Raw genomic sequence first — 27,986 nt, 5'->3', positions numbered from 1 at the left:
GTTCATCACTCGAAACCAGATCAATTCTGTGTTCGTAAAAACCCACTGAAAGATTGCCTTACATGAAGATTTTAGCGTAAAATTAAGGAACAAATGGTACGATTGAAAGATTAATGGATTGTTCAATAAGGAATTTTATCAAGGGACAAAAATAGACTGCGTTTATCGTCGTTATCCAGAATTGCAACAGCCATTGAGGTAAATATCAATAAACATTAATTCTTAGTTATGATTATTATTTTACTACATACTTGAAGTTAAAAACAGAAAATCATAGTAAACGTATATAAAAGGTTTTCAAAAAATGGCACATGATTTTTTTAAACGTTTAAATAGTTTTTATGTAAAATGTTTTTAGACCATTTTCAATAATCAAAATCTTGCATGACATTGGAATGGCTTTCGTTGATCTTCCTTCCTAAATATATTCTCTATAAAGTTCCAGCACTACTTTTCTTTTTTAAATTTAGGCAATATATTAAAAAAATATAAGTATTTAGCATTAAAACGAGCTACGAAGTGTTCATATTGAAATACGTGGAAAATATTGAGACCAATACTTTACTTTAACACGCAGAAAGAAACTGAATGTAAGGTAGGTTTCAGATTATACTTCCCGTTTGTTTAAAAGATGAAGGAACAAATCGAACCTCTTAAATGATACAAACACTGCAATTATTAAGAATTGCTTTCAAAATCTTTTATGTTGTTTCATTGTTCATGTATCACGACGAGTATATCATTGGTCGATTCTTTTACTAATGCAATAAACAAGGATTAAATTTCTAAAGATTCGAAACTTTGTCTTGTCACTTAGTATTGACATTTTTACGACTTATAATGACGTTCTTATCTGCGGTTGCTAAAAGTACCATCCATTTTTTTTCGTGTGTAGCGGTCTCGTTAGAGCTAATGTATTATAACATAGTTATAAGAAAGTAAAACACATTCATTCGTGAAATTATTAAATAAACAGAATTCAGAAAGTTAAGAATATTTATAAATAAAGTATTTATATGCTATTAAAAAGCATACTTTCCACTTCTATTGCAGTTTTCTATTTCATTACCTTACGAAATTCGCAATGTAATTTTGTTTGTTTTGGTTGGGTTGGATTCTCATAGCCAAACTTCAGTCCTAGTAATGAACCTTGGAGAATTCTGATACTGGCAATTCTATTTCCCATTTCCAATGACCTAAATATCAGTCCTAGTGATGAACCTTGGAGTAATCCTGTGTCGTTGATTATATTTACCATTTCCAGTGACAGTAATATCAGTCCTAGTGGTGAACCTGGGAGTAATCCCGTGTTGTTGATTGTTTCCCATTTCTATTGACCTAAATCGGTCCTACTGATGAACCTTAGAGAAATCCCATGTGGTTGATTTTATTTCCCATTTTCCAGTAAACTGAATGATATATTGATAGTCAAATCCCATTGATAGTTAAGCCTGATCAAACAACCCTGCTTGGTTATTGAACACCACAACAGCAGCAGCAGCAGCAGCAACAACAACAACAATAATAAAAGCAACACAAAGCATTGCTTCTGAGCAAGTTCGAAATTTAATGCTTGATTTTTCGTTTCAGTAAATAATGAGAGAATATTAAAAGAAATTACAATTCAATTTTAAAAAAGCAGTTAAAAAATAACTAAGAATGTTTTTCTTTGAGTTAAAATATATATATTGTACATTAACACTGGAAATAAAAAATTATTATGATTTTTTTATGAATGCATGGATATCACATGTATGTATGTTCATTTAATGATTCTAATTTTTTGACCTTTTACCTAATATATATCTTGTAAGCAATAGCAATAATAATACATGTATTACAACATTTTTGAAAATTAGACAAGTATAACAAAAGGCTTGGTTACCATGTTGGTTGCTTTTTTAAAAAAAGACAAAGATAAACCTTTAATTAGCTTCAACATTAGCTATGAAATCCAAAAATACCTTAAAATGGTAGCTCATAATTATTCTTAATAATTCTTGATAGCAAGCTTAATACTACAAATGGGATAGAATGGAAAGATGCAGCTAGATTTAGCCTCCACAGGGAAGGACGATAAACCTCTTAAGCTCAAGGACGTTTCCCATTTCAGACCACTTGTCATTTCCTAGAGTTCCATCGCTTTATTTAACAGTTGTACATGAGAAGACACATGAATATGTATATGACTTAAACAAAGAATCTTAAGGGAAAGGCATATGGTCTGAAATGGGAAAACATTATGCCCATACTAATGAGGTCTATTCAATTAAATAAATAGTTAGTAATAATTAGATTTAAGCTTGATGGACAATTTCCACATTTGGACAATTGCTCTTAATTTCTTGTAACATGTAAAGAAAATTTTCTCCCTTAGTTAGTGCACAATCATCATCAATTTTTAATCTCCAGAGAGCAGGGCAGTTCAGATAAACACTTTCCAGAGAACTACATCCTGTTATGGCAATCTCTTCTAGCGAGATGCTAGTTAAATTCAAAGTCCTTAGATTCACACATTTTGTAATTTCTAATGACCTAAGTTCTAGCTCAATTGGCAGAAAACTCTTCAGTGAGCAATTTTGAACCTTAAGTCTGCCAATTTTGTTTTTTCCCATACTACGTATGTTGAAAGAGCAAATATTGTCAATGCTCAAAGTTTGTACTGTTGTACCCTCGGATAAGATCATGGTAGTTAATGATGAGGATTTGGTAAATCTGTAAGCACAATCGCTGATAAAAACCAGGTTCAGTTTAGGACAATCTAGGTACATCAAGCCAAGGTTAGGCATCCGACAGACATCAACTAAGTCACATTCTTTAGCGCTCAAGTAGACTGTCCTTCTTGCATCATTTTCCAAATCAGTACAATCTCCACTGACTTCTAGTCTCTGCAAACTGTCACCCGATGCTCTGATGTTACTTACTGACCCTGTTATTGTCAGCACAGCCAAGGAAGGGCAAAGTTCTCGAGTCAGAGTTAAATTAGTTGTAAAACCTGCTTCAATGATAAGATGTTTCAGTTTAGGGTTCTTTTTCAGCAATGAGACAAGTGTGTCCATGTTAATGCTATTTTGCTGTCCAATATCTGTCACTTCAAGAGTAGACAGACTCCCAGTCTCTAAACTAAAAACATCTAGGTGTTCATCAAAAGACCTTAATGGTCCCAATAGAAGATTCTCTAAGTTGGGCACACAAATATGCAAAGAATCAAGATGGAGGTCTGAGATGAACAGCTTTTTGAGGTTTGGAAGCACCATGCTGACTGATCTGATGTTGGCAACGTCCCAGAGCTTCAGTTCTTGGAGTGAGCTTGATTCAATATCAATACTGGTTGAGTCAAACATGTCTTCAATCTGAAAAGAAAAATGACATGAAAGCATTAATATAAAATTCTAGAAAATTTTGAGTCAATCAAATTAGAACAAAAGAGTAATTCACTTGCATTATAATTATTTTAGATTATGTTATCCTATTTAGCATAAATTTAGCAGTAATTGGGTTGAAACTCTAGTGATGTTTCAGATGTTCAGCCCTTAAACGAAGTAAAAAAGTATAAAATATTGTTAAAAAACTCTACTGAATCCTGAGTTATGGTCGACATGCCCATGGACCTACTTTGCCATAGACAAAGTTGTCTTTTGATTATAACTTCAGTGTCATATTGGTCATAGGCTATCACATAATTTTATCCATGGACAAGTTGGCATGGGTGAGTTGGTCTGTGGGCAATTTGACCGGATACTGGTTGCGAACTTGAAACAACCTCTAGCTGATCAAAGGCAGATTCAATTTAAATTTAGCATGTTAGGTTCTGTTGAAGGATGAAAACTGGAAACTCAGATAAACTCTTTAATAAAAGGAGAGATATAACAAACTCTAGTCTAATGTGATCACCAGTCAAGAAATCAAACCTGAGACCCCAGAGATGAGAGGTGATTGCAATATTGCACCACCCTTGATTTCTCAAAGGAAGAGAGAAGAAAAAGAACTTGAAATACATTTAAAGTAATTAGGAATGATTTTACTGCATAGTGAGTTAATGTTCACAATCTTAATTTCAGTATTGTGGTGGCAGCCAAACTGAGTAACGTGGTAAAATCATGGGGATTCCCCATTCTCATCATAAAGAAATAGGTGAGACTTAAGATAAATAATGGCTGCTCATGTGTAGTTCCAAAAATTATCCATACTCCTACCCCTTCCCGCTCCCCCCCCCCCCCCCTCCCAAACACACACACACACGCCACTTTGGAATTTGGAAATTTCGAGGGGTATAGGGGAAGGGGGTCAGAGATAGAACAAAATTACAGAGTTTGCATGGAAGAAAAAAATTAGAATTTCCGGGGGTAGGGAGGATCTGAAAACTCTATGGTGGGAGGCAATGGCTAGACACATCTGGTGACCAACCATATCAGACCAATTAACATGTGACCAGCAACAAGGACCTGCCTAAGAGGTGCTAGCTGGACAAGAATCAATTTTGGCTGGCCCTGTTGTCTGGCCATTAGTTTTAGGGAGCATTTATGGAATTGGGGGTGGCTTTGGAGATTTTATATTCTGGAATAATATTTTTTGGGTGCCCCCTCAAACATAACATATTTTTGAGTTACCTCTCCCTCCCCCAAAACTACAGACTTTCAATAGACACCAATTATTACCAGCGAAAATGGCTGCCGCCCTCCAAACCTCCATAAATAATAAATGCTCCCTAATAACGAAATTCTCTCACTGACATTGCTAAAAGGAGGGGAGTGAGTTGATTTGACGCACAGTACACAATAACTTCAAATTTTGACTTGATATTTTTTGGGACCCATTACCAACAGGAAGTAATGTTTACCACTTCAAACCATGTCTCATTCCCTTGAGTATATTTCTTTCCAGTAATGGTAAAGTGATATTAATATGAATCAAAGACTGAGGTCCACCCGAAAAAGTTGGGGTGGGGGGGGGGGGGGGGGGAGGGGGGGGAGGGGGGGGGGGCTAAGATTGGAAAATATAAGAGACTAGTGTGGTAAAGGGAAAAAGTGGTCCCTGTGAATGATCTGGGACAAAGAATCTTATCCCTAAAGGAATGATATCAAATACTTAATCAAACCCTGAAACAACCACTGGGATTATTAAAGTTTTTAGTGTGTAAAAAGTTTTGTTTACAAGTCTAGGAATCAAAGCCTGAGACCCCAGATGTGAGAGGTGTGCACTACAGTACTCCTACATTATCCTTGATTTCCATGTAGTCTGAAATGGGAAACATTACACCCAAATTTAAGGGGTCCATTTTGCGAAACTTCAGATGTCATTGCTTCAATTTCTGGTTCTCAGCTAGGGGGTTTTCATAAAAAGACTTGCATCACCATATAAAGAATATCAGAATGTAGTGTTTGTAATAGCTAGTCCACTAATCTGTGAATAAAAGAATACAATAATGATTCTACCACAGCAGTACTTACAAAGGTTTCTAGTTTGAACTTCCTCAGTGACGTAAAACACTTCATAAAAGTTTTGATTTCTTTTCCATTCAGTAGCACATCCTCCAGGTTAATGACAGTAACTTTGTTTGCAAATTCTGATTTTGCCAAACTTGTCAAGAACTTTCCTGCCTCCACACGCCGATACGTCCGAATAAAAGCACTGTCCACACCAGGATTACAATAACCCCCCTCTAGTCGGAACTTGATTTTTATTTCAGTCAAATGTTTTAATTTTACCAATGCTAAAACCATAGATTCAAATGATAAATAACAGTCACAAAGTTCTAGCTTGCGTAGATTAGGAAAGTGGTCAGCAAACTTGAGAAGAATTTCCTCAGGAATTCGAGTAAAGTGCCTTTCATGAGGCCTGAACCACACACCTCTTGCTGAAAATTCCTCCAAAAGAGAGCTGGTTGACAAAGACGAGAGAAATTCACTTTCGCAGGGAAGATCAATTTTAATGGCCTTGAGATACTTTAACTCTCCAAGAACACTAAATATGGAGGCACTTTTTAAGCTTTCCTCTCTGATGCACTTAGTTTTAATACGTAGGATGAATTGACCGAAACGACGAAGTATCTTGACAACTTTAAGAGCCATTTCTAGCTCGTATTGCTCGTTTTCTTGTCTCGAAAACAAAGCGTTTGAAAGACGTTTTGATCCAAAAGGGTTGGTCGAAACAGTCTGCCATAATAACGGTGTGTTGTAGATAATATCCCTCCATCTTCGACACACAGATGCTAGTCTCAATAAGTTATCGTCTATCGGGTGTAAGTAGCTGAATATCATGCTACAAATCTCATCAGGTAAACAGGAAAATCCCTCTAGTTAGCGGATTTCTTCCAACGACCGCCATTTTGAAAACATTAAAATTAAACTTAAAGGGGTGGGGGTGAGTTAGTTTGATTTTCAGCTGTCACGAGATAAACTTTTTAAAAAAACCTTCTGAATTTAACCAACATAAATTCCTAGTAACTACTTAGATAAATTATTCATATCTCTAAAATTCCAAAGAAGTTTTTTCTGCTAATGATTTATCGACTATTTATTATTTGTCAATCAGCTGATTTGGATCCCTTGGGTACCCCAGAGGGGATATTTTGTACCCACAATGCTAGTGTCTATTCTATTGCCACATGATAAAATCACACTTATAAATAAGCTTTGACCTCCCACTTTTAATCACGTTTAAAGAATCGATCGCACCAGTAATATAAAAAATAGGCTCAGCATGAGTGAGAAATTAAGTCCTAACTCGAAAAATAATGAATCGCCCAAAAATTCCCCAGGAAAACATCATCAAAGCTCCAACACTTTGGATGAAGAGATTGCAAGTTCCACAGCCAGCTTTGGCTCCCTGCAAAAGAAGAAGTCGTTTTTTGGATCTCTAAGGCACACCAAGAAGAAACACAAGAGTATAGAGATACTAAAAGGACAGGAGTCGTTTGGTGAAGAGATCGACACATTGAGATGGCAGGTAAGTTAGTCTGTATTATAGAAGAGGGTCCGAAGTTGTTGATCCGTGAAGCTTTTTTGTAAACTAAAGACCAAAGACCATCTTCTACATCAACTAGTATTATATTTTAAGATTAGGCTAAACATCTGTTGACTATCTATCCAAGTCTCTTATTCAATATATTTTATATTTTTTTCACGTATTACTACTTTTTTCATTCATTATTTTGAACCTTGATTTAGTTTCGGACACACGTCGTAACCACGATTTCCGGTTTGACTTGAATATCTGTAATAGATATTGTACATCTCACGCCTTTTAACTACTCGTATTTATCTTATAAGCCTTCGAGAATAAGTATACTGTATGCAAAAATGATAAGGGTTTTAAATTCTTCATTTATAATTAGTTTTCTCATGCAAATAATATGCACCAACATGCACCTATGCAATATTCAACAACATTACAAGTATGGTTGTCATTTTAAATTTATTAACTTATTATTGACATAACATATTAAGATATCTTGCAATACATGCAATATAGAAAATCTCATCATATGGTGTTACTATACCAAGTATACTACAGCCATCACTGACTCAATTTTAAATGATATAGTCAGTTCCTGTATGTACATGTATGCAATATGAATAATTATCTGCAAATTCTTGTTCCATTTAATGAATAATCTAGTAATCCTTTTAGAACCATTGGATTAAAGGACCTTTATTTTACACTCAGAACTTGATGCCTATGAAATCATACTTCCTGTTCAACCACTTCCTGTGATGTTTAAATAGTAGATCAGTAATCCTAGAGCTAGTGTGATATATGATACATTAGCTTATTGGTAGTCATGCACATAGACATGTTACATTTGCAATCGTAACACTAAGTCGTTGGACTCAACGCTGTTAAACACAGTGGATTTTAAATATGCCTTCAGGAGCAAAATTCTATTATATATATGATGAGGTAAAAGATTATGTGTCATACACTATAAATATGGAAGGCTTTAAGTTCTTACGTAAGTTAGCTTTTGAGATTGTTACTGGCTTTACATGCATTTGTTTTACAACAGGACCAAAAGGAGGGGGATGCAGAAAGGATCAACCTGCTCAACTCAGTCAAGGTAAATAAGTTTATTGATATCTATAGCTGGCTTATACACTTTAGTTTGTTTTGTAAAATTATATTTATCTATCAGTATTATCAATAGCTATTTATCAGTTTAGGTAAAATGAGTGCTATAAAATTGTCATTTAGGGTCATATAAATAATTCATATATTTTATGCCAAAAATATTTTATAATTTTTTTTGTGAACATGGTTTTACAGCTTAGAGCCTGAGAAGTCATGCCTTTACTTGCTGGATTGATTCATGTTAATGCAACTGATATCTTTTATTCATGGTTGACCTAATAAGTAATAGGTGAAACATTTGACCTGTAATCATGAAGATTGGCTCATCCTGATACCAAGAGATAAATCAACAAATTTATATTAATACTAGACATTAATTATGCAATATATATATAATACTGCTAGCTAGACCATGGCTAATGTATTGTTATTTCCTTGTTTTCCATTCTTGTCAAAGGAGGGTCGGATGAGTATTGCAGAAGCCATGAAACAAGCAGAGGAACTTGGAGTTAGCAGCAGTTCAAGTTACAATGATGTAGTTGGAGAAGAGACAATTTTCAACTTTGGAGTTTACAAGTACACAAAGAACAGAGCTTCATGTTCACGGAGAATTTTACAGGTCTGTGAAATGTTTTGTCTGTTCTGTAACGTGGTGTAGCTTGCCAGAAACATGAATAATTTTGTTGGCACAAGATTGTAAGGTAACACTAAAGTTAGTGTAATGTAATTGAAGATCCAATGCTCCAAAATATTTAATATAAATCAGCTAGTTTTTTCTATATTTGTATTAATAAAGAATCTTGAATGTGGGTTTAACTATTTTTAAAATACTTTTTTATTGACAAAAATATATTGCTTACAGATCTTCTGTTTTGTATTTGTTCTAGTTTGACTTTCAAGAAAAGGTCTTGTGTACCATCCAGAAAGGAAGCAGAGGGAAAAAATTTGAGTTCTCACAAATTAGAGGCTTTGATAGTGAAGTAAGTGTATCCAATTAAAATTGCATAAAATCTAACAGGATTCATGCAAGTTCTACTTGCACTACTATGATTTAAAATCAAAATTCAAGGGCACTTGACCTCTAAACAAGAGGTAGTACAAAAGTTATTGATTTATTTTGTTTTAAATTGCACAAAATAATGTCCTTGTGTTAATAGTTTAATAGGGAGAAAATTAGCCATTATGTTTACTATCATGCTGAAAAATCGTAAAAGAGGTCACAGTTGGCAAGTGATGTGCAAACAGTTTAGAAGTGAGAGCAAAGCTCTTGTTTTTAGCTTGTTTACCTGTATGGCTTGGTTAATTTGTTCATGTATTGCAAGTTTTCAATAGGCAACTATATACATGGATGCAGTTTTTGGCCTTCTATGAAGGATGGCAAGATAATTTAATGATATTCATTCAGCTGTTTGCATACCTACTTAGGATCAAGAATTTAGAGACATTAGCAATGCATGGATGACTCTTCATGTATTGTAGTGTTCATATACGTACTGTATACTAAATAATGTTGTCATAATAAAACTTTCATATGAATTATTATTAGCTGATGTTTTAACTGGGTTGTAATGATTTTTCCCCCCAGGATGGTGTTAGGTTTTATATATATTTTGAAGATTATCATGATTATGAGCTGGATGCAGACACTACTGAGGAAAAGAACAAGGTAACAATTAAAGACACAAGCGCACCTTGCCCTCTGTCTACACTCCCTCTTTCCTCTTGTAAAACTAGGGCTAAAAATGACTGCCAAACAACAGACAATGCCTGGCCAAAACTCTCTTAGGCCAGTCCTTACGACCAGTCATATTAACTTGTAACATGTTTATCAGTCGAATTTGGCCAGTCATCATATCCGGTCATTGGACAGCCAGTGTCTTACTGTGCAGTCTCTTACTGTGCCTTTATTAGCTGCTTCTTGCGAACATTTCCCTTCATTGACTTCCTTCCTCATGCGTATATCCACAGATCTGTACATTATTGGAATCCATAACACATCAAAACAAGGGAGATGAAGCAGACGGTGAGTATGAACTTGTATTATTTAACAAATAAAGAGTTATCTCTGCATTACTGTATATGCAGCCACAGTTCTCTCCTGTGCTTTGAGGGTTTCTCTTGGTTCTCTGTTTTTCCTCTCCCCTTTAGGAATTGAACATTATAAAATCCCCTTTGCTGCAGCACAGGTTGTTCTAGGTTATTGCCCTCATTCTTATTGTTTCACTTTATGTATAAGTTCTGTTATATGAAAAATTATTTAGCTTATTGCCTAGTTTTTTTTTAATTGAGCTTATGGTATTTTCTTAACTATGCAAAGAAATTTGAACATGTAAGGCTCATCTTTTTGGTCATTTTAATTTACTTATCAACAAGGCTTATTTGTTTATTAATCATTTTTAGGTGTATTTGAGGCTCCTGTTTTTGTTGATAAGCTAGTCATCAAGGAAGGACAAGTTGAGAAGAAGGGACACAGTGCAGCATTTATGATGTGGCCCAGGTTGAAAGAGCTTCTTTTTTCCTTTTTTTTGTTTTCTTCTTTTCTTGCCTTTCAGAATGTTCCTTTCCATGTTCTTTCTTTTCCTCTCCTCTTCTCCCTTTTCCTTTCTTTTTCATCTTTTTCTTCTCCTTTTCTCTCCTTTCCTTTTTTGCATCCTCTTACATATCCTCTTCTCTCCCTTTCTTTCCTTTTCACTCCTTTTTCTCCCTTGTCTTTTATTTTATTTTATTTTATTTACTTCCTTTTCTCTTCCATCCCTTGATTTCCCTATTCTCTTTTCATCTATTTCTTCATTAAGTTTTAATCTATTTTTCCTATTTCTTGTGTGATATTATAGACGATGGCTGCGTGTACAGTCAGGGGAGCTATCGTACTTCAAGATAGGTGAAGAAAATCAGGTAACCTTGTCTCTTTGCGATTTCGAAACTAGTATAGAGCTATAATAGAAGACTAGTTAATAACCTGTAGTTTGAGCTGCATCAGTGTTTAAAGCATAAATGATAGTAAAATGTAAGTAAGTTTATCATCTAATAAAAAGTTATGTGTACTTAAGAAAGTTAAGTAAGTTATATAATGCCTTTAAATAAGTGGGGTAGACATGTAATAGTAACAAAAGTAATAGACTATTGGCCTTGGATGTTAGTTTGGTGTTGGAATATATACTATATATAACTGTAATAAATAAATGAGGATTTTTTTCATATCATAATGAAACATATACTGTAATGAGAAACCTATTTCTTATGCATTTCAATTGAGAATGAATTTAGTAAGTGTGTCAAGTAAAGTTCTGTCTTGTTGGAAAAAAAAGGCCTTGTTTAACAGTAAAACAAAACAAAACAAAAAAAAAAACAAAACAAAACACAGAAAAAGACGAACCTAATATTTCTGATTTATTTTCAAGCCTGCTTTGAACATCATCAAACTTGGTCCAGGGCAAGCTGATGTTAAGAAGGTTGAGCACAATGGTTTCATCGTCACCACAAGCAAGAAAGAGTATAGGTTAGTTTCCATGGTATCCATAATGTACAGAAACAATGCACCGAAGAACAAATAGATGGTGACATAAGTAACGCCACTAGAAACTAGAACTATAGTCCTATTACAGACACATTAATTCTTTTAGAATCAATTTAAAATAAATATAGGGTAATATGGTTATTTATAAATGTGTGAAATGTTTAGTGTCAAATGTTTTTTGTGTGGCCATTATTAGAGCTAATTACAGTATAATAACTCTAAAAAATCCAGGGTATGAAGTAAAGTGACTGTAATGGTGCTTTGTTCTGGTATTGTTATTGGTTGAACATATCTTTTGTATGCTATGCACAATATCAACAGACAATCATTCATGTTTTTTAATTTAACAGTATATTTTTGCTATAGTTTCCGTGTGGTAGCTAAAGATACTCATGCTGAGACGAGAGAAAGAGACGAATGGATTACGGTGAGTCAATGTTAAGAGCACCTCTTGATTATGGTTTTTGTTTGACAGCTAATAAAAAAGAGAGAAAGAATGAGTGAATAAATAGGGAGAGAGATAGAAAGAAAGAATAAATAAAGGAAGGAAGGAAGTAAAGAAGGAAGGACAGACCATTCATAAAAAAAAGAAAAAGAGAGGAAAAAGAGAGGAAATGAAGAAATAGAAAGGTAGAAAAAAGGGAGGAAGGAGGGAGGGAGGGTGGGAAGGAAGGAAGAAAGAAAGGAAGGAGGGAGGGAAGGAAGGAGGGAGGGAGGGAAGGAAGGAAGGAGGGAAGGAAGGAAGGAAGGAGGGAAGGAAGGAAGGAAGGAGGGAAGGAAGGAAAGAACGAGGGAAGGAGGGAAGGAGGACGGGCCATCACATGACGGTATACTGTCTTTTACATTGAAGGCAATCGAAGAAGGGTCTCAGGTTTCAGCTCGTAGATCACGTAATTCATCAATGCTTCAAGACCAAGGTACGTCTATTGTCCATACTTCAAAACTAGTTTAAAAAACATCGCTAAAGATTGCCTTATTTTCGTAAATATCGTAAATGTGCAGACTACCTCAAAAATTGATGTGAAATTTCCAATTTTTTGAGCGAATTTTTGTGGCAAGCAAGGACTTTGGAAACGAGCCTCTTTCCAAAAAATGTATTTTCCATCGTGTTGTCTTGAGATGTGAAAAATGGTCTATTTGTGACGTTTTTTCTATCTTGCTTATATCGCGCGCGCATGGCTTTAGATGTTGGTGCTCGCGCGCGCCTTGTGTGTCGTCACAGCTGAGTCCTTTTGAGCACGTGCGCGCTTAGTGCCACGCGCTACGAATTTCACTTTGCAGTTGCAGAAGCGCGCGCAAGCCCAATCAGTCGATCTGATTGTTTGTTTTCAAATGATGCGCGCATGCGCGGAAGTTCTTTAAGTTCATTAATTTTTTCCGCGAAAAAAATGTTATGTCTAAAAATTCCCAAACTCACCAAACTGCGCAATGCTTAAGTATATAAGAACAAAAGTAAAAAGATTATATACTCGATGAAGAAGCCTAGAGAACTAACCCAGCCTGAACGAATTGAATCATGCGAGGAAGATGAGTTGAAAAGGTGTTGCCAATTGATTGAGCATAGCTTGTATAATGCTCTGGTTTGTCTTGCAGTTTTTGCAAGTTCAGTACAAGAACAAGAGCAATACATCAAAGATATGGTCAAAACGCTGCAAAGAGTAAGTTGCCCTTGGACCTCACCTTTCAATTTTAAGAAGATTCTATAAGTGTTGCTTAAGGTGACGTTTTTCAGGTATTTTCTGGTCCTAGATGCTTGAAGCATGAAAGCATCTAAAAAGAGAAGAGCCACACGCATCTAGTATATAAACTACGGTTTTTTTAATTCCACATGGCTAACTAGCTGTAATTTGTAATGTGGTTAACAATCATGGTTTCAAGGTCTCATACACTATTAGTCTTTTTTGGAAGATTATAAACAAGCCAAAGAAAGAAAGAAAAAAAAGAACGAAAAGAAATGAAGGAAAGGAAGAGAAGAGAAGAGGAAAGGCTAAACATGAGAAGAAAAAAGTAGAGAAAAATAAGAGACGAAAAAAGAAAGGAGACAATACAAGAAAAAAAGAGGAGAAACTAAGATCATTCTTTCCTCTTCCTTGTGCCGCGCATAAGATGCGTTTCAGTGTTGCTCGCTAACTTATTTTCTTTTTTATAGGAGCTAGAGCAGCTAACGTCCGTCTTGACAGTAGTGAATGCACCAATACAGGCCACAGTACAGGTAAAGGCGCGGACATACAGTACAGACCCGAATATCAACCCGCCAATATCAACCTGTATTGGCTGCTCAGGGGATCCCCTCGATTGGAGAATCGCGATACAAAACTTGTTGCGATTTTGAGTCGCCAATAAGGATTTATATTGACGGCGTCGCTTTGCGACAAACCCCGTATTAGCGGTTCAAAATCGGCTCAAAATCGCAATAACTATTTTAAAAATATGTTAAGGTATTGTTAAAATATGATGCCGAAGTAGGATCGTTTTCTTCTTAATCAACATTGCGTGCGACAAGTTGTGTCGTATGACATCGATTGCCTGATACATTACGCGTGATGTTGCACCGTGGGTCTGTAGCTTATTTGTATTTGTAGCCACAGATCTCATTGGAACAAATATACATGCATTGATCTATTCTCTAAAGTTGTGTTGATTCGAACATCTAGCCGCGTAACATTGTCGCTGTTATTATTGTCTTAATTATAAAGAGTGGCGAACCTTCTTCTACGTGTAACAGAGAACATTTGATAACATTAACGATAGATCTCTTGCGAATAAAAAGTTTTGGAGTCAGAACTACGAATACAAAAAAGGAAGGAATATCTCAAAGATTTATTCTCTGGATATATTATAGTTTTCAACTCCTTAATCCACGCGATGAAAACGCGTGTTCTATTATAGTGTATACCATAAAAACTCTTATCCATCCCATCCATCGAATTTGAAAAATTAAATTGTTTCTTTGGGTTATGTCATAATGTTGACGACATTGTTTACTTTTCTGTAAATAGCGAAAAACATATTGAAGTAAATTGACTCACATACGAACACCCCAAAAGAAAGAGTTCATTATTTCAATAGTATCAGAGCCGTACCTTAACTAATTTTTATGTATTATTTTATTTTAGGTAAAAAAAGTCAAAGAAATAGTTTCAAACATGGAAACGCAAGCCAAAACTGGTCTACTCTCCTGGACAATGTAAGTGAACTGCTGAATTGCTCCACTAAATCCCGGTGGGAATAATATCCCTTAGTATCATGTAAATTAGTCTTACATTCTAGTCATATACATCAACGTGTTCATTAGCGAGACTGGACTCGAATCGCGCGTCTTGGCTTAGTAAACATTTCTCTTTGTGTCTAATGTGCGAGATCGGAATTCTACGAGAAGTTTACTACCCTTTTCCTTAGATATGTTTTAAGATGTACCTTTATGCTATAAGGTAAGTCTTTAGAGTTTACTTACTTCGTGATCCGAGGTTTTTGGTAGCGTACAAAGATTCTTCGGCGGCGTACATTCGTATTCTTATTCTAATAATTCTGCATTACAACAGACTGTCGCGCATGTTCTGTTGAGGAATGCAGCTGTGCGTTGATATAATGGAGGCATTTAGCACGCGAATTTATAGAATGCTCGCGTGTATAAGATTAAGATTAATGAAGGACTGTTCAATATTTCTTTTTTTTTTCAAACTCACAAAATAGTAAGTAATTGTGAGATTTTTAAGACTTAGTTTAACTAAGTCGATTTGTCAGTTACTGTGGCCTGACTTTGACCAGTCCAGAGTCTTTTCAGGTTATCGATAAAATCTGAAGGTTGTAATAAGACCTTTTACCAAAACTTTTTGACTTTCAAAAAATTCTTTGGCAACAAACACAATTGCCAAATAAGATAAACTTTCTCGGTCGTATAAACATTCCCGTGTATGGCAGAGGTTAAGAAAAAATTATACTCAAGGGAATAACGTGCGGTTTGAATTTGGAAAAACTCTTTCATCGTAAACAAAAATAGAAAAAGAATATATACTCTGATCATTTGCGCGTAAATTATATAGTCCTAGATTTCAGAGGAGAGCTGCACTTATTCTGTATATTTTGTCAGGCCTTTCTGGATAAAATGCACGTTGACTTCATCTATTTGTCTATAATACTTGTTCTAATGATGTCGTTACCGGGCTGAATTTCCTCTTGTAGGCGACAGTTGAAAAACCGATCAGACTCGACTCAAGATCTCGACAGCCCAAGTCGAACCCCCCCTGGAAGTCTACCTCGTCAATTATCGACTAAAAGTAGGACGGGTCAACCCAGTCAGTCAATCACTCCTATAGACGAAGGATACGAGTCAATCGCTAAACCACCTGCGAGACCTCCAAAATCACAGTCTGAGGGTAGCCAGTCCTCATATCATGCACCCCCCTCTAAAACACCCCCCAAGGTATCCGAAAGAACCAGTAGCTTACCTAAATGCCCTCTGGGTGATCAAGCGGGCTCCAATTCGACATCACAGCGAGATTACCACGCCGCGACCGCTGCCCAGGTTGCGCCTTATCAGACCGTCGACATAGTACCTACGTCCGAGTCCCAGACCCCTAGAATATCCGATTCAAGCCCAGGCTCTCCACCGTTATATCAACAACCTAAATCAAACCGAGGCGTAGACCAAGATCCGCGTTTAGACTGCTATGATAACGTGAATATTAAAAATACCCCTGCAAATAGCGAATCGACGTTAGCTGGCGAAAGAAGCACTTCGGATGCCGTTGACCAGGATTCAACGCTCGAAGTGGATGCAGCGAAGTGGCTTCATAGTGAGATAGATGCAGGAGGGATGGGATGCCAGAATATAGACAAGGCAGTACTAGAGAGGAAAGAGTTGTATAAGGAAATCGAAGAGAGTGGAGTAGTGCTGCTGAAGGTGCAGACAACTACTGGGGATGGAGACGAAGGTAAGCCAAAGGGATTTCTACCTAAAACATGGTTTACGAGTATGGACAGTAAAAAAGGTTGAAAATAAGCTTCGAGTTGCCATTCTCAATTACACGATAATAAAACCATAATTGCTGTTATTTTGTAAAATCAATGCATTCGATCTCATTTCTAACTATTTCAATTCAGAAGAAAAAACAGCCATCACCGCACCTCCACCATCATCCCCTGGGGGAGTTCCACCACCACCTCCTCCCCCACCTGGTAGCGGGGGAGCTCCACCACCACCTCCCCCCATGGGAGGTGGCAGTTTGGTTCTAGACGCTACACTGCCGTCCAGGAAGGTAGCAAAACCCAAGAAGAAGCTGAGGCCATTCTTCTGGAACAAAGTACCTTTGCAAATGGTAAGAGCAAGGTGCGCTCGCGTGGGTCGAATCTGGGTGGATTGATTGGGTGTGAGTGCTTTTAAAATGCGGGAGACAACATTGGCCATTCTTGTGTGGGATACGCCTCTCCCTACACGCACAAACCCAAAATCCTAGATACACCCGTGTGTGCGTAAGTCGTTTATGTAGCAATGAGTCTGTATTGTTTTCAAGACTACTATAAAACAATCGATTGCTACGTTTCACAACTTATCTACATCTACAAGCTAGTTTTACAGGCTTCGATGAACTTGTTTTACAGGTTACTCAGTCCCTTTGGCTCGGTGCGCAGGACCGAACTAATAACCTCAATCTTGAAGCACTAGAGGAGATGTTTCACTTGGAAGAAAAGGAAAAATCATTACCCTCAGGTAAGAAAGTCTCTTAACCACAAACATGAACACTATGGACTAGTTTGAGCGTGATGGGCATTGTTTTCTAGAACCAAACTGATGGGAGAATACCAATCAATGGGCGCACACAACAAACCCCTGAAAAATAAATATACTGTATGTCATAAAATAGTTGTCTTCATAATAAGTGGTATAAATGTTGCTGTCTGATTGGTTGGTGCCCGTGCTTTATGAGAGTACACAGCACGTGTGCGTGCTTTCGCCATTCGTATCCAAACTATTAACGGCTATTCTAATTTGTAACTTGGGGAATGGCATAACACTCCACTACGCTCGTGCTTCGTCTATCGAATCTCTCCTGATCTGCCAATCCCGACGTAACTGCACACACCATGCACACGCGTTTTCCTTTTATTCAATTTAGCATGAAATTGTTTCCTATCGTTATATAATGCTATTAAACGCTAATTAACTGCACTTCAAAAATACTCTCTCTACCAAGAGTAAAGTTGTCAACCACATATTGCTATACTTGCCTATTCTTTTGTTGTCTTATCTCATTAGTGTCTTCCAAGGCTTCAACAAAGATGTTGTTAGACCCTAAAAAGGCCCATAACTTAGGTGAGTGATCACGTGTCATGCCTCTTATTCTTTAGGGGGAGATGTTAACATTTCCGGATACACTGAAATTTTGAATTCCAAAGCACCCTTCAAGGGTGGGATGATACTTGAGCAGAGTTCGTATGACTGTAATGAGACGGTGTCGTTACCGTGACGATGCCGCGGGCAAATGAGTATTCTGATTGGGAGATAAGCAAAATCGTGCGATGTAATTGGTTTAAATTTTGGCGTCAATTTCGTGACGTCACGGTGCTGTATGGCGTGAATTTTCATACAATGCGATATTCCCGTGGTTGTCATGGCGTTCTTTCCGGCCCCTGTCTTACTATAATCCCATGGTATTAAAAGCAGAAAGTGAAGCTATAATCCCACCTGCATTTGTCTATTTTCATTAGGTATATTCTTGAGTGGATTTAAGTTAACTGCCAAGCAAATAGACGAAAAATTAGGTGTGTTCAGAGAAGACGAAGGCGCTTTGCCAATTGATCACGTGACTTCCCTTAAGAGGTAATGTTCTTAGCAATTAGCACTTGATTCAGTCAAAAATATTGATAATTTTAATTAGTAATGAAGTAATTTCGATGTGTTTTGGGATAGACTGAATCCATGAAACAGTCCTATATAACTAGCACTATGGATATAATATTTCATACAACTACCTGAGAAATTCCTGTCGTCTTATTGGTGTAGAGCAGTGGCACTTAGCGAGAATTTTAATTTCACATCTAGGTTTTTTTTCAGTTGCTGAGCCAGCTTAGAAAATGGCGGAAATATTTCACAATTTTGAGCTTCGAGCAACAGACCCCTTGCACGTGACTTTAAAAGTAGTTCAATTTGGAGGAAAAAACAAAAGAATTTCAATATCATGAGAATTGGAAACCTATTGTTATGTCCTCCAAATTGAGATGCATTCCGACATGCTGCAAGGGGTCAATACAAGAACAACTAGAAAACAGTAGACACAACACTTTATTTACTAATTAGTGCAACTTAGATTTAGTATTGTTTCACAGATTTAGTGTTTGATATCAGTACGACGGACAGTACGACCTACATCGATAGAACTAGGACAGACCTTTGGTAACTTACTGAGTTATGCTCTGAACCTCTCATTGTACAGGTTTCTTCCGACTCCTGACGAACAGGAGATGTACAAAAATATCAAAAAAGAGGATGTTCCTAACCTTCTGCAGGAAGATCAATTCATGATCAAGGTGAGGAACCGAAATTTATTATGATTTAGTGCCAGGCAGAAATAAGCAAATAATAAACTTCTCTAACTTTGGGGCAATTCCCCATTTTCGACCATATGTTCTCCACCTAAATCCCTTTTTTTTTGACTTGTGGCTATATATTTATGTGTCTTCTCATGGGCATCCATTAAACAAAGAAATGATATTCTAGGGATTGACACATGGTTTGATATGGGAAAACATTACACCCAATAAACATTGCCTCCCAACGCTGTATAATGGATCTATTTTCATTTGATTGAGTCTTTTACTTTTCGTCTTTTTCAATGAAGCTTTGCGAGATACCAGACCTGGACAAGAGGCTAGATCTTCTGCTGGTCATTATGGAGTTCCCGAGTCAGTATGAAGAACTCGCTCCAGTAAGTATAGTAAATGCTTCACGAAAAAAACGACTCATCCTTATGAGCATTGCGCACGATGTTATTGATCATTTGCGCTTGAATGACATACGGCAAAGGCATTTTTAACGCATCGTGACAACTCAGTCTTAAGGCAAGTTGCAAAAGAAATTGCACAGAAAACAGGTCCTTTACAGAAAGGTAAAACACGATGCTAATAGTCATTGTAAGATCATCTCATTCTTTTGCACGAATTGCAAACAATGTTTTCGTTTTACAAGCATCGTATTTGAGAGAGGGACACTTTACATCATTTTTACATTGCCCATACGTTTCTTATATACCTTACTTCGTGTATGATAAAGTCTTGATTGACAAACCAGTTACGAAGTAATCAATACTAGATCAATCGTTGCGTTAATATGTTAACTATGTGTGTTTTTTTTCTAGGCTGTTACAAATGTTCTTGATGCGTGTCATCAGTTACACAGTAGTCAAAGGTTCCAGATCATTCTAGAGTATGTACTGGCCATAGGAAACTATATCAATGGTGGTACGAACCGTGGTGGTGCTTATGGCTTTAGACTTACGGCATTAACTAAGGTAACCTACCGCAAAACTAAGCATCTAGTGGGTTATTGTATTATAACGTAAATGCGTAAGAACATGGCTAAGGCACGAATGACCATGGTCGTGTATAAGTGAATTGCATCGAGCCAAAAAAGGCATAAGATCAAAATATCAAATCATTATTGACACCCTGAAACAACCTTGAGGATGATAGTCTAAGTCAGGGCACGGCTGACTCACAGATTGAACCCTGAAAAAATTGCTTGCTGTACTCTGTGCAGTGATAGCGAATGCAGATATTAACAAAACCGTATCTAGTGTTCTGTCAATCCCGACGTGCTTTATAACAACACGCGCTAGCACCTTTCCTATTTCTTCTTTAAGCGTTGTATTTGTCCAAGGTGCCTTAGCAATCGATACGATGATCTTTTTCATTTATTATTTTCTCATTAGATGGCTGATATCCGAGGTAAAGATAAAAAGGACACATTACTCAAGTACTTGATACTAGAACTTCAAAGAACGTGCCCCGATTCTCTGTTGTTCTTGGACGATCTGAAAACTATTGCAAAAGCTGCTGATGGTAAGGCCTCTTTATTATAACCAATTATTAAACATAACCTAGACATCAATATTTGACTTCTTCGACGATACGGTGGCCATCTTGGATCGCATGGCATTATGGGGCGTCCAGGGGGGGGGGGGGGGGGGGCAAATATAGAGCTAATGTAAGGCTTGATGATATATTTTTCTTTATATCGCCTTTATACATAAAAGCAAGGCAACAAATGAAACTTTATGATATCCGCCATCTTTGTTTTGTTTTGCCCCCCTGGAAGCCCCAATAAATGCCTTTCGATCCAAGATGGCTGCTGTATCGTCGTCGAAATAATTCATTGGAATTTAGGAATTAGGATGTTGGGGTTGTACAGGGAGGTGAACCAAGAGAGGGAGACTCAACAACCCTAACTCACGGGATCCCAAGTGAAGAAGTCGAACCCAAGATTTGAGAGGCAAGCGTCCCCTAACTCCTAAGATACCCATCTAATTTGTTTTGCTAATAGATTTTCCTTGATTCAACAGCTTCAATTAAAGGTCTATCAGCAGAAGTTGAAGGTACGGAATAATATATTCAACTATTGAACCCAAACTGTACTGTAAGGAAACCTTTTTGATAAGAGTACAAGCCACATTAAAAATATTGAGTTAACGATAAGATACACAACAGTTTTAAAAGTATGCAAAATGTAGCATATGTGTGGACATAGAGAATAGTTTTCCCCATCCAGTGTTCAAAATAAAGCCAAAAAGTCAGCACAGAAAGAGACCATGGTCCACAATAACATGCATAAAATAAGATGCTCGTAAAAATATGTTCGTAAAGATTCGAGCTTTGTAGTGAATGTTAAATGCAAAGTTATACAGGGAAAATTACATTTGTATGAAATGCCTTTTGCTTGCAGTGATGAGGAAAGACTTGGGCAAAATTATGAAACACAGTAAGGATTTATTCTTGAAGTACAGACGGAATGATCCACAAGATGTCAAGCTTATCAAAGATGTAGATGTATCCTTTTCAAAAATCAACCTTTTTGTAATTCTACCTTCAAAAGTACCAAAAACTAAAGCGAGATATTTGTGATCGTCCCATAGTTAATATGGTCATCCCTTCTAATTATTCTTGATTACCGTTAATTGAGGACTCTGTATGTCAAATTTGGCACTTTTATAACCCTTGTCAAGCTCAAATTTTGTTTTACTCCATCGGACTGTTACTAACTGAGAACCGCGCACTGTATTCAATAACTGAGAAGGTGTTGTCTTGGTTGTCACCTATTTTGCCGCATGACTAACATGGATATCTAGAAGTGCGTATCGTTTTACTGCTCATGTTTTGCATGTCTTCTATTCCTTAATAAGATCTAATAGGAGTTTGCTGCAGAATATGAAGAGAAGCTAAACGATCTCTGTGAAAAATGTAAAGAGATGAAGTATATTTATGGCAAACTACTGGTGAGTAATGAACTAAAGTGACTAGGTTCTTTCGTTTCTGCCCTTCTTGAGTGCTTTCTGTCGCTTCCTAAGAACTGTATTAATGACCAGAGCATGATAAAAAAAGATTTGATTCATATATAAAAAATATAACCCATAGCCAGTTTTCAATGCTGTTTTCTTAAATTTCTCACGAAAAGCAAGCTACGCGCGCGTATGACGTCAGCACCATGCTCCATTCACTGATACAGCTATATTTAAGGGATATTAAACGCGCGCGCATGTCTCTGTACTGTGATATTAACACCATGGAAGCTTTAGAGCACAAGAGAAGCAAGCTTAGGAACACAAGGCGTAACAGAGGGTCTCTCTTGCTTCTCGAGTGCTCTACAGCTCTCAGAGTGTTTATAGCACAGTACAGAGACATATATAAGCAGCCGTTTTATCGTGATTGCTTTTATAAAATAATTTTTAACGATTTTGCGCAAGCGTTTCTCTGTTCTCTGATATAAACACGGTAGCCAGCCAATCAGCGCGCGTCATATTTCCGAGTATTTTATAATGAATAAGATAATCTAATATGATGGCCTATGATCCTTTCTCTAGACAAGATTTGGTGAGCCGCCAAACACAGATTCTGAAGAACTATTTACCGCACTTACAACGTTCCTGACACAATTCAAAAAGACTCTCAATGAAGCAGAAAGTGGACCAAGTGCCAAGAAGAGAATTAAATTAGATGGCCTCAAGTGAGTTTTTCCAGTTACAATATCAATAGTTTAGCTTAGTATTAGGCCACGTCCAGCTGACTATGCGTTTTCGTCTCAACAAAAACGCATTCAAAACTTCGCGTTCACTGACTAGCGTTCTCATAGCGTTTTTGCCTGTTCAAAAACGCGTATACGATCGGAAATGATGCAATATCATCATCTGCGCATGCGAAAAACAGAGAAAATGAATGACATTCGCTTTTTCAAAGGCCTCCGTTTTCGCCTGTCCACACTTGAACGATAGGCCTTCGTTTTCAAATGTCTCCACACTGGAGAGCATTTTCAAATGTATGCATTTACGATGAAACGCTTAGCGTGTACGCAATACTAAAACGCATAATGTGGACGGGGTCTTAGACTTGAAGTACCGTCTGCGATAAATACCATTCGTACTAATAACTCATAAAGATCTTAAAATAAGTCAAAAGTTGTAAAAACGTGCTCAATAAATAATGTCTAATAACTCCTAATAATTTTCATAACCCTTTTCATAATGACAGACCGAGTAAACTGAAGTCTATATTTAGCTTCTGTCAATCAAAAAAACTCATAATACTTATAAGGAGTATAATTGGTGGAAGACAGGAACCAAGACAACTAGACTTCCTAATGCTATATCTGGGTCACATAATGAAAATGGGTGTAAATGCATGCACATTTCAAATCCTCTCTCCTACTGTAGTCCAAACCTAGTTTTGACACGAGTTTAGGGATTAAAATAAAAGTGCAACTATGTTGAGAAAAGAGATGTCCTTTCGCTCCCCCATCCCTCACCATCCCCCTGCGATGGTGAGCGCGGAGTAAATGTGATAATACAACGGGAACAAACCTTTGCTTGTCAATCTGCCAATTTGCAAGATAGTTCTAAGATTGCAAAATAGAAACGGCATTTTGCTTTTTGATGCAAGGAAGGGATTCCCTAGGATACAACAAAGGGACTCGTTGTGCAATAGATTGCAAATTCCAATCCTTGACTCGGCATCACATGCAACTAATGTTTATCTAGGTCTTTCCCTTGATTGGAGGTATTTCTCCAGGTCTTCAATGAGCGCACAACCTAACGCGCTAAATTCCAATTCAATCTGTGAATTCCCCGTGCCCTGACTTTGATCAGCCAAGGGATTGTTTCAGGGTGTCAATAAGATTGTTGCAGTGGAAGTTATTTTAACCTGACTGCCGTGGTCACAAACGTGCAATTACATCATTTCATAGTAGTGAATTTGCTATATTGTAATCGTTGGTAAGATTGCTTTAGTCTAGACTGGTTTCTCCTTCAACTGCTACACGTTCCTGAGGGGGAAGGGGGTGGGGGATGCGTTATGCCGAAAAACCAAAGGAACCCCAAAACGGAGTGCTCAAAGGAAGGGCGAGCAGCTACCTAATATTATTTCCGCCGAGAGAGGACTTGAAAATATGCATCAATTAAATTTAAAACTCAAGTAACCGATATATCCAATCCAGTTAAGGTGTGCAGGGGGGTTACATAATATTGGAAATTGCTTGCATAATTTAGTTCCTCCCTTGCAACAAAATCTTTTTATTTTTTTGCACAAAGTAGAAGTGCTTTCAGCTGTTTGTAACAAAGATTGGAAGTTGTTACGCACAGACAGGAGTGGTTATGTGAGCAAAATTAGCTGTGTGACCAGAAAATGTTATGTAACAAATTTCACGTTTTTTTTTTTTTGCATATTACCGATGTATTTGTAAAATACCAGTTAACTTAAGCTTCTAATTTATGAACAAAAACTATTGCTAAATTAATTCTGTAAACACTTAAAACCTAATAAAATTCATTAGAGTATATCTGATAAAATCAAGAGAATAACTTTGATACAATTGTATGAGTCTTTAAGAGAGATGTAATTCTTATAAACGTAAAGGTAAAAATAAATATTAGTTCTTAATATATACCTTACAGAATAGGATGACTCCCATATTCTCAAAACTATTAAAATAACTATATATTCATAAACATTTGTATAAAATGGATGCTTCAATTTAATGCAAAAATAAAGTTCATGCAGGTCTTAACGTTAGATCATGTTTTTTTGTGCTATGGTCTGTAATATACCCTGGAACATTAGGTGTAGTGAGTGTGGAGTGTGCCATTAAACATTAGCGCGTGGCTATGAAATTTGACAACGACTCCCAGCATCAAGAAGTAATTTTCATTTATTTATTTTATTAATTGGTAAAAATAGGATTCAAGTTACCTCGCCTATTTGTGCTCAATATCATACAACCCATCTTCACCAAAACCCTTCTGTTTGTATGACATAAGTTACACACATGCTTTTCGAAAACGTAGCATCCACATCATGGTCTCTGCTGGTATATACTATGGGCAGGAACCAATCATGAGCTAACATTCTTCAACAGATGATGAAAAATATAATAGCTTCTTGTTTGTCTGTCTTATTCCTTCTGTTTTTAGTGAGGCCATCGCTGCTCGTGTTGCTCGAATGCCAAAGAAGGTTAGTAACCCAAATCTAAGTCTTTATAATAGAGTGAAACAGGAAATCCGTTAAAGTTTAGTAATACTAAATAGCACATTCAATTTCATGCAAATGCCATTGTTTTCTATTGTTTAACTAGCACTATTTTGTAATTTAGTAATTAGTGCTTCACAGATTTACTTTGGTCACTCTACTGGGTTTTCGAAAAAGCTGTTTTTATCCAACTTTGGAAAGATTTAACGAGTGATTTAACAGTAAGCTAGTTTGTGATACAATATGCCTAGCCGTGCCCTTTTGTGTTCAATGGTAATATTGTATATCTTTAGGAAGCATCTGCCACCACAGCTGAAGCAAGTAGTGGTGGAACCACAGGCTCTTCATTTGATACAGTTGACCACACCAAGTCCTCATCAAATGAAGTAGATGGTCAAGAAAAAGCCTCAAAAAATGGCTCAATTGTAAGTAAAATGCTCTATAAATCAGATAAATTAATACTATGATGAGTGATATTTGGTGATGATCACTTTCTAAAGATGGTTGCCCTATCCAGTGGCTGCTTATTGGAGATTGCTGGGCAGAGTAAGTGGTGGTTAGGTTGTTGCTCTATCCAGTGGCTGCTTATTAGAGGTTGCTGCGCATAGCAAGTGGTCATTTTCTAAAGGGTGCCATAACATTTCCATCTGATTTTTCTTTCTAGAGCACCACAACAGAAGATGAAAGTCCCAGTGCCCTGCCTGAATTAAAGCCAGCACAGATAAACTCTCCAAAGGTTCTACACAAAAAGGTAAAAATATGAGAACAAAAGAAAACAATAGAACTAGACGTTTGTTCAACCAAATTTGTCAGCATTAGACTAGGATTTCAAGGAGCAAATGGAATTGGCATAGCACACATATAGATTCAAGCCTCCCTAGGGGGGGAAGGGGGAGTCTGATTATTGGAAAATGGCTTGGAAGCTCATTGTACATTTTAAGGATTCCAGATCTTCAATTTGGTACGTTTGGGTGTCACAAATCTAAAAGGACCACCAGAGAGTAGTGGTACCTCTTAAGGTTCTAGGTTTTTCAGGTAATCTCAGATACCTGAGATTAGATATGGACAGCCAAAATGGCATTCGTAATTCAGGATATTAGATCACTTAGATCATAGACAAGACAATTGGTACAATTTAGGGGTAAAAATCATTAGTTGCCACAGCCACCTGCACAAAACTACCTTTTAGAATTTCCAATGAGCATCTTCACCCTATGTATATATATGAGTCCCCCTTCCCCAGTTGGCATGCAAGCATATAATCAATAAAGCACTACTAAATTCATTTTTTACTAAATAGTATAAAATAGTGTAAGGTCTATTGTTTTGTCAGTGCTATTTAGTCCAAGTTAGTGCTAGTTATGTAAAACATGTATTTTTTGTGGATAGTGACAGTTTGCACTTAATGTACAAAGTCTATTGACTTTTTTCTGTTGTCTTTACAGCTCAGTGTCAAACAGTCTCCATCACCTGATCGCAAACCAACCCCTAGACCAACCAAACAAGGCTACCTGGACAAATTAAGTGGTGGCAAGCACAAAGCACCCAAGTGGGACAATCGATACTTTGAACTTGGAGAAGGCGGGCACTTACACTACTATAAGAAATCCGATGGAAAAATTATTAATACAATTTATTTGCGCGGGTGTCCTGTGAGTATAGACAGTCAAGACCCAACTATTATTCTTATTAAAACTGAAGAACGAGACTGGAGTTTGAGAGCTTCTGATGCAGAGGAAGCCAAGGCATGGAAAGAATCATTTGAATTTTATACTAAGAGGACAAGTTCATCATAGAACGCCATAATAATGAATATACAATTGGATAATATATTGTGCAGTCCCAGAAAATATCCATACCCCCACCACAGAGGGAATTTGTGAAAGGACCCCCCCCCCCCCCCCACCTCTAGGAAATTCCAATCCCCTCTGTGGGTGGGGTAGGGATATTTTCTGGAACTACGCATTGTTAAATTAATCTAGATATAATGCTGAAGATACTATTTTTGGTAGATGGATTTAAGGAGTCGATAAATAATAAACCCAACATACACAGATTCAAAATATGGCAACCAATTTGAATGACTATTGTTCTGGACTGACTATACCTTGTGTTCACTTGAAAACATAAAAGCCTGTTCATGTACAAGAGCCTAGTCATTCCAGCCAATATGGCCATATTTTGAATTGGTTTATATATTGAAATGAAATATGAAACATTGATATGTGGATATTTGTGGAGGATGGACCTGGGGATTATTTATGTCCTTACTCATACATGGTTCAAATGAACAAAAAGGCTCTGGAAAAATACTTGTCTTTTTTCTAAGTAATTTTTATAAAAGAGTTTTCCTCAATAAAGTGATTACTGCCAAAATAAGAATGTCACATTTTTCTATCAAGTTGAAGTTATGGCTTGATTGAAACTATTTTGAAACCAGCTCATAGTATGATCTTCTCTACTCCATCCCAGAATAAATTGCCCTGTAAGCTCATACATTTGTAATTTGCTTATCAAAGATTACAGATTTAGTCTGATTTTCTGTAATTTCAATTTGACAATATGCTAAATTATGTATTGAGAATAAAATGTTTCGTTTGGCTTGATGTTGCTGTTGTTATATTTAGGACAACAAATCACTTGTTTGTGGGAGGGGGGCAATTAATCTGAACAA

General features: G+C 36.8%; 2 protein-coding genes across 5 annotated transcripts; one reads left to right on the top strand and one right to left on the bottom strand.

Moving 5' to 3' along the window:
• Window position 1: 1 nt before the first annotated feature.
• On the top strand, window positions 2–27,918 carry LOC116300380 (uncharacterized). 4 transcript variants are annotated; one of them, XM_031709248.2, is made up of 33 exons: window positions 2–198; window positions 4,062–4,134; window positions 6,761–6,948; window positions 8,009–8,059; window positions 8,528–8,689; window positions 8,958–9,050; window positions 9,656–9,736; window positions 10,039–10,093; window positions 10,471–10,567; window positions 10,905–10,965; window positions 11,472–11,569; window positions 11,954–12,014; window positions 12,438–12,504; window positions 13,181–13,245; window positions 13,737–13,799; window positions 14,704–14,774; window positions 15,770–16,521; window positions 16,691–16,905; window positions 17,189–17,297; window positions 17,844–17,900; window positions 18,296–18,407; window positions 19,021–19,114; window positions 19,426–19,512; window positions 19,942–20,094; window positions 20,515–20,644; window positions 21,145–21,177; window positions 21,525–21,628; window positions 21,991–22,074; window positions 22,660–22,802; window positions 25,258–25,297; window positions 25,606–25,737; window positions 25,977–26,063; window positions 26,758–27,918. In XM_031709248.2, exons 2-33 carry the CDS (start codon window positions 4,101–4,103, stop codon window positions 27,106–27,108), a joined length of 3,930 nt encoding a protein of 1,309 aa, XP_031565108.2. In that variant the 5' UTR covers window positions 2–198; window positions 4,062–4,100; the 3' UTR covers window positions 27,109–27,918. The 4 variants fall into 4 exon arrangements, with proteins under 4 accessions (XP_031565108.2, XP_031565107.2, XP_031565106.2 ...); XM_031709247.2 differs by lacking the exons at window positions 2–198; window positions 4,062–4,134 and having other exon boundaries at window positions 6,638–6,948; window positions 16,694–16,905; XM_031709246.2 differs by lacking the exons at window positions 2–198; window positions 4,062–4,134 and having other exon boundaries at window positions 6,638–6,948.
• LOC116300383 (uncharacterized) lies at window positions 1,643–6,320 on the bottom strand. Its single transcript, XM_031709254.2, has 2 exons — window positions 5,451–6,320; window positions 1,643–3,353 (listed from the first exon to the last, which is right to left on the bottom strand). Exons 1-2 carry the CDS (start codon window positions 6,258–6,260, stop codon window positions 2,298–2,300), a joined length of 1,866 nt encoding a protein of 621 aa, XP_031565114.2. The 5' UTR covers window positions 6,261–6,320; the 3' UTR covers window positions 1,643–2,297.
• Window positions 27,919–27,986: the final 68 nt, after the last annotated feature.

This window comes from Actinia tenebrosa, unplaced genomic scaffold (genome assembly GCF_029948245.1).
Source record: "Actinia tenebrosa isolate PJP-AT-01 unplaced genomic scaffold, QUT_ActTen_1.0 PGA_scaffold2__45_contigs__length_23673736, whole genome shotgun sequence".
In the NCBI taxonomy this organism is placed as follows: domain Eukaryota; kingdom Metazoa; phylum Cnidaria; class Anthozoa; order Actiniaria; family Actiniidae; genus Actinia; species Actinia tenebrosa.
The sequence above is the reverse complement of the archived record's forward strand: the minus strand, read 5'-3'. Positions and strand labels throughout refer to the sequence as shown.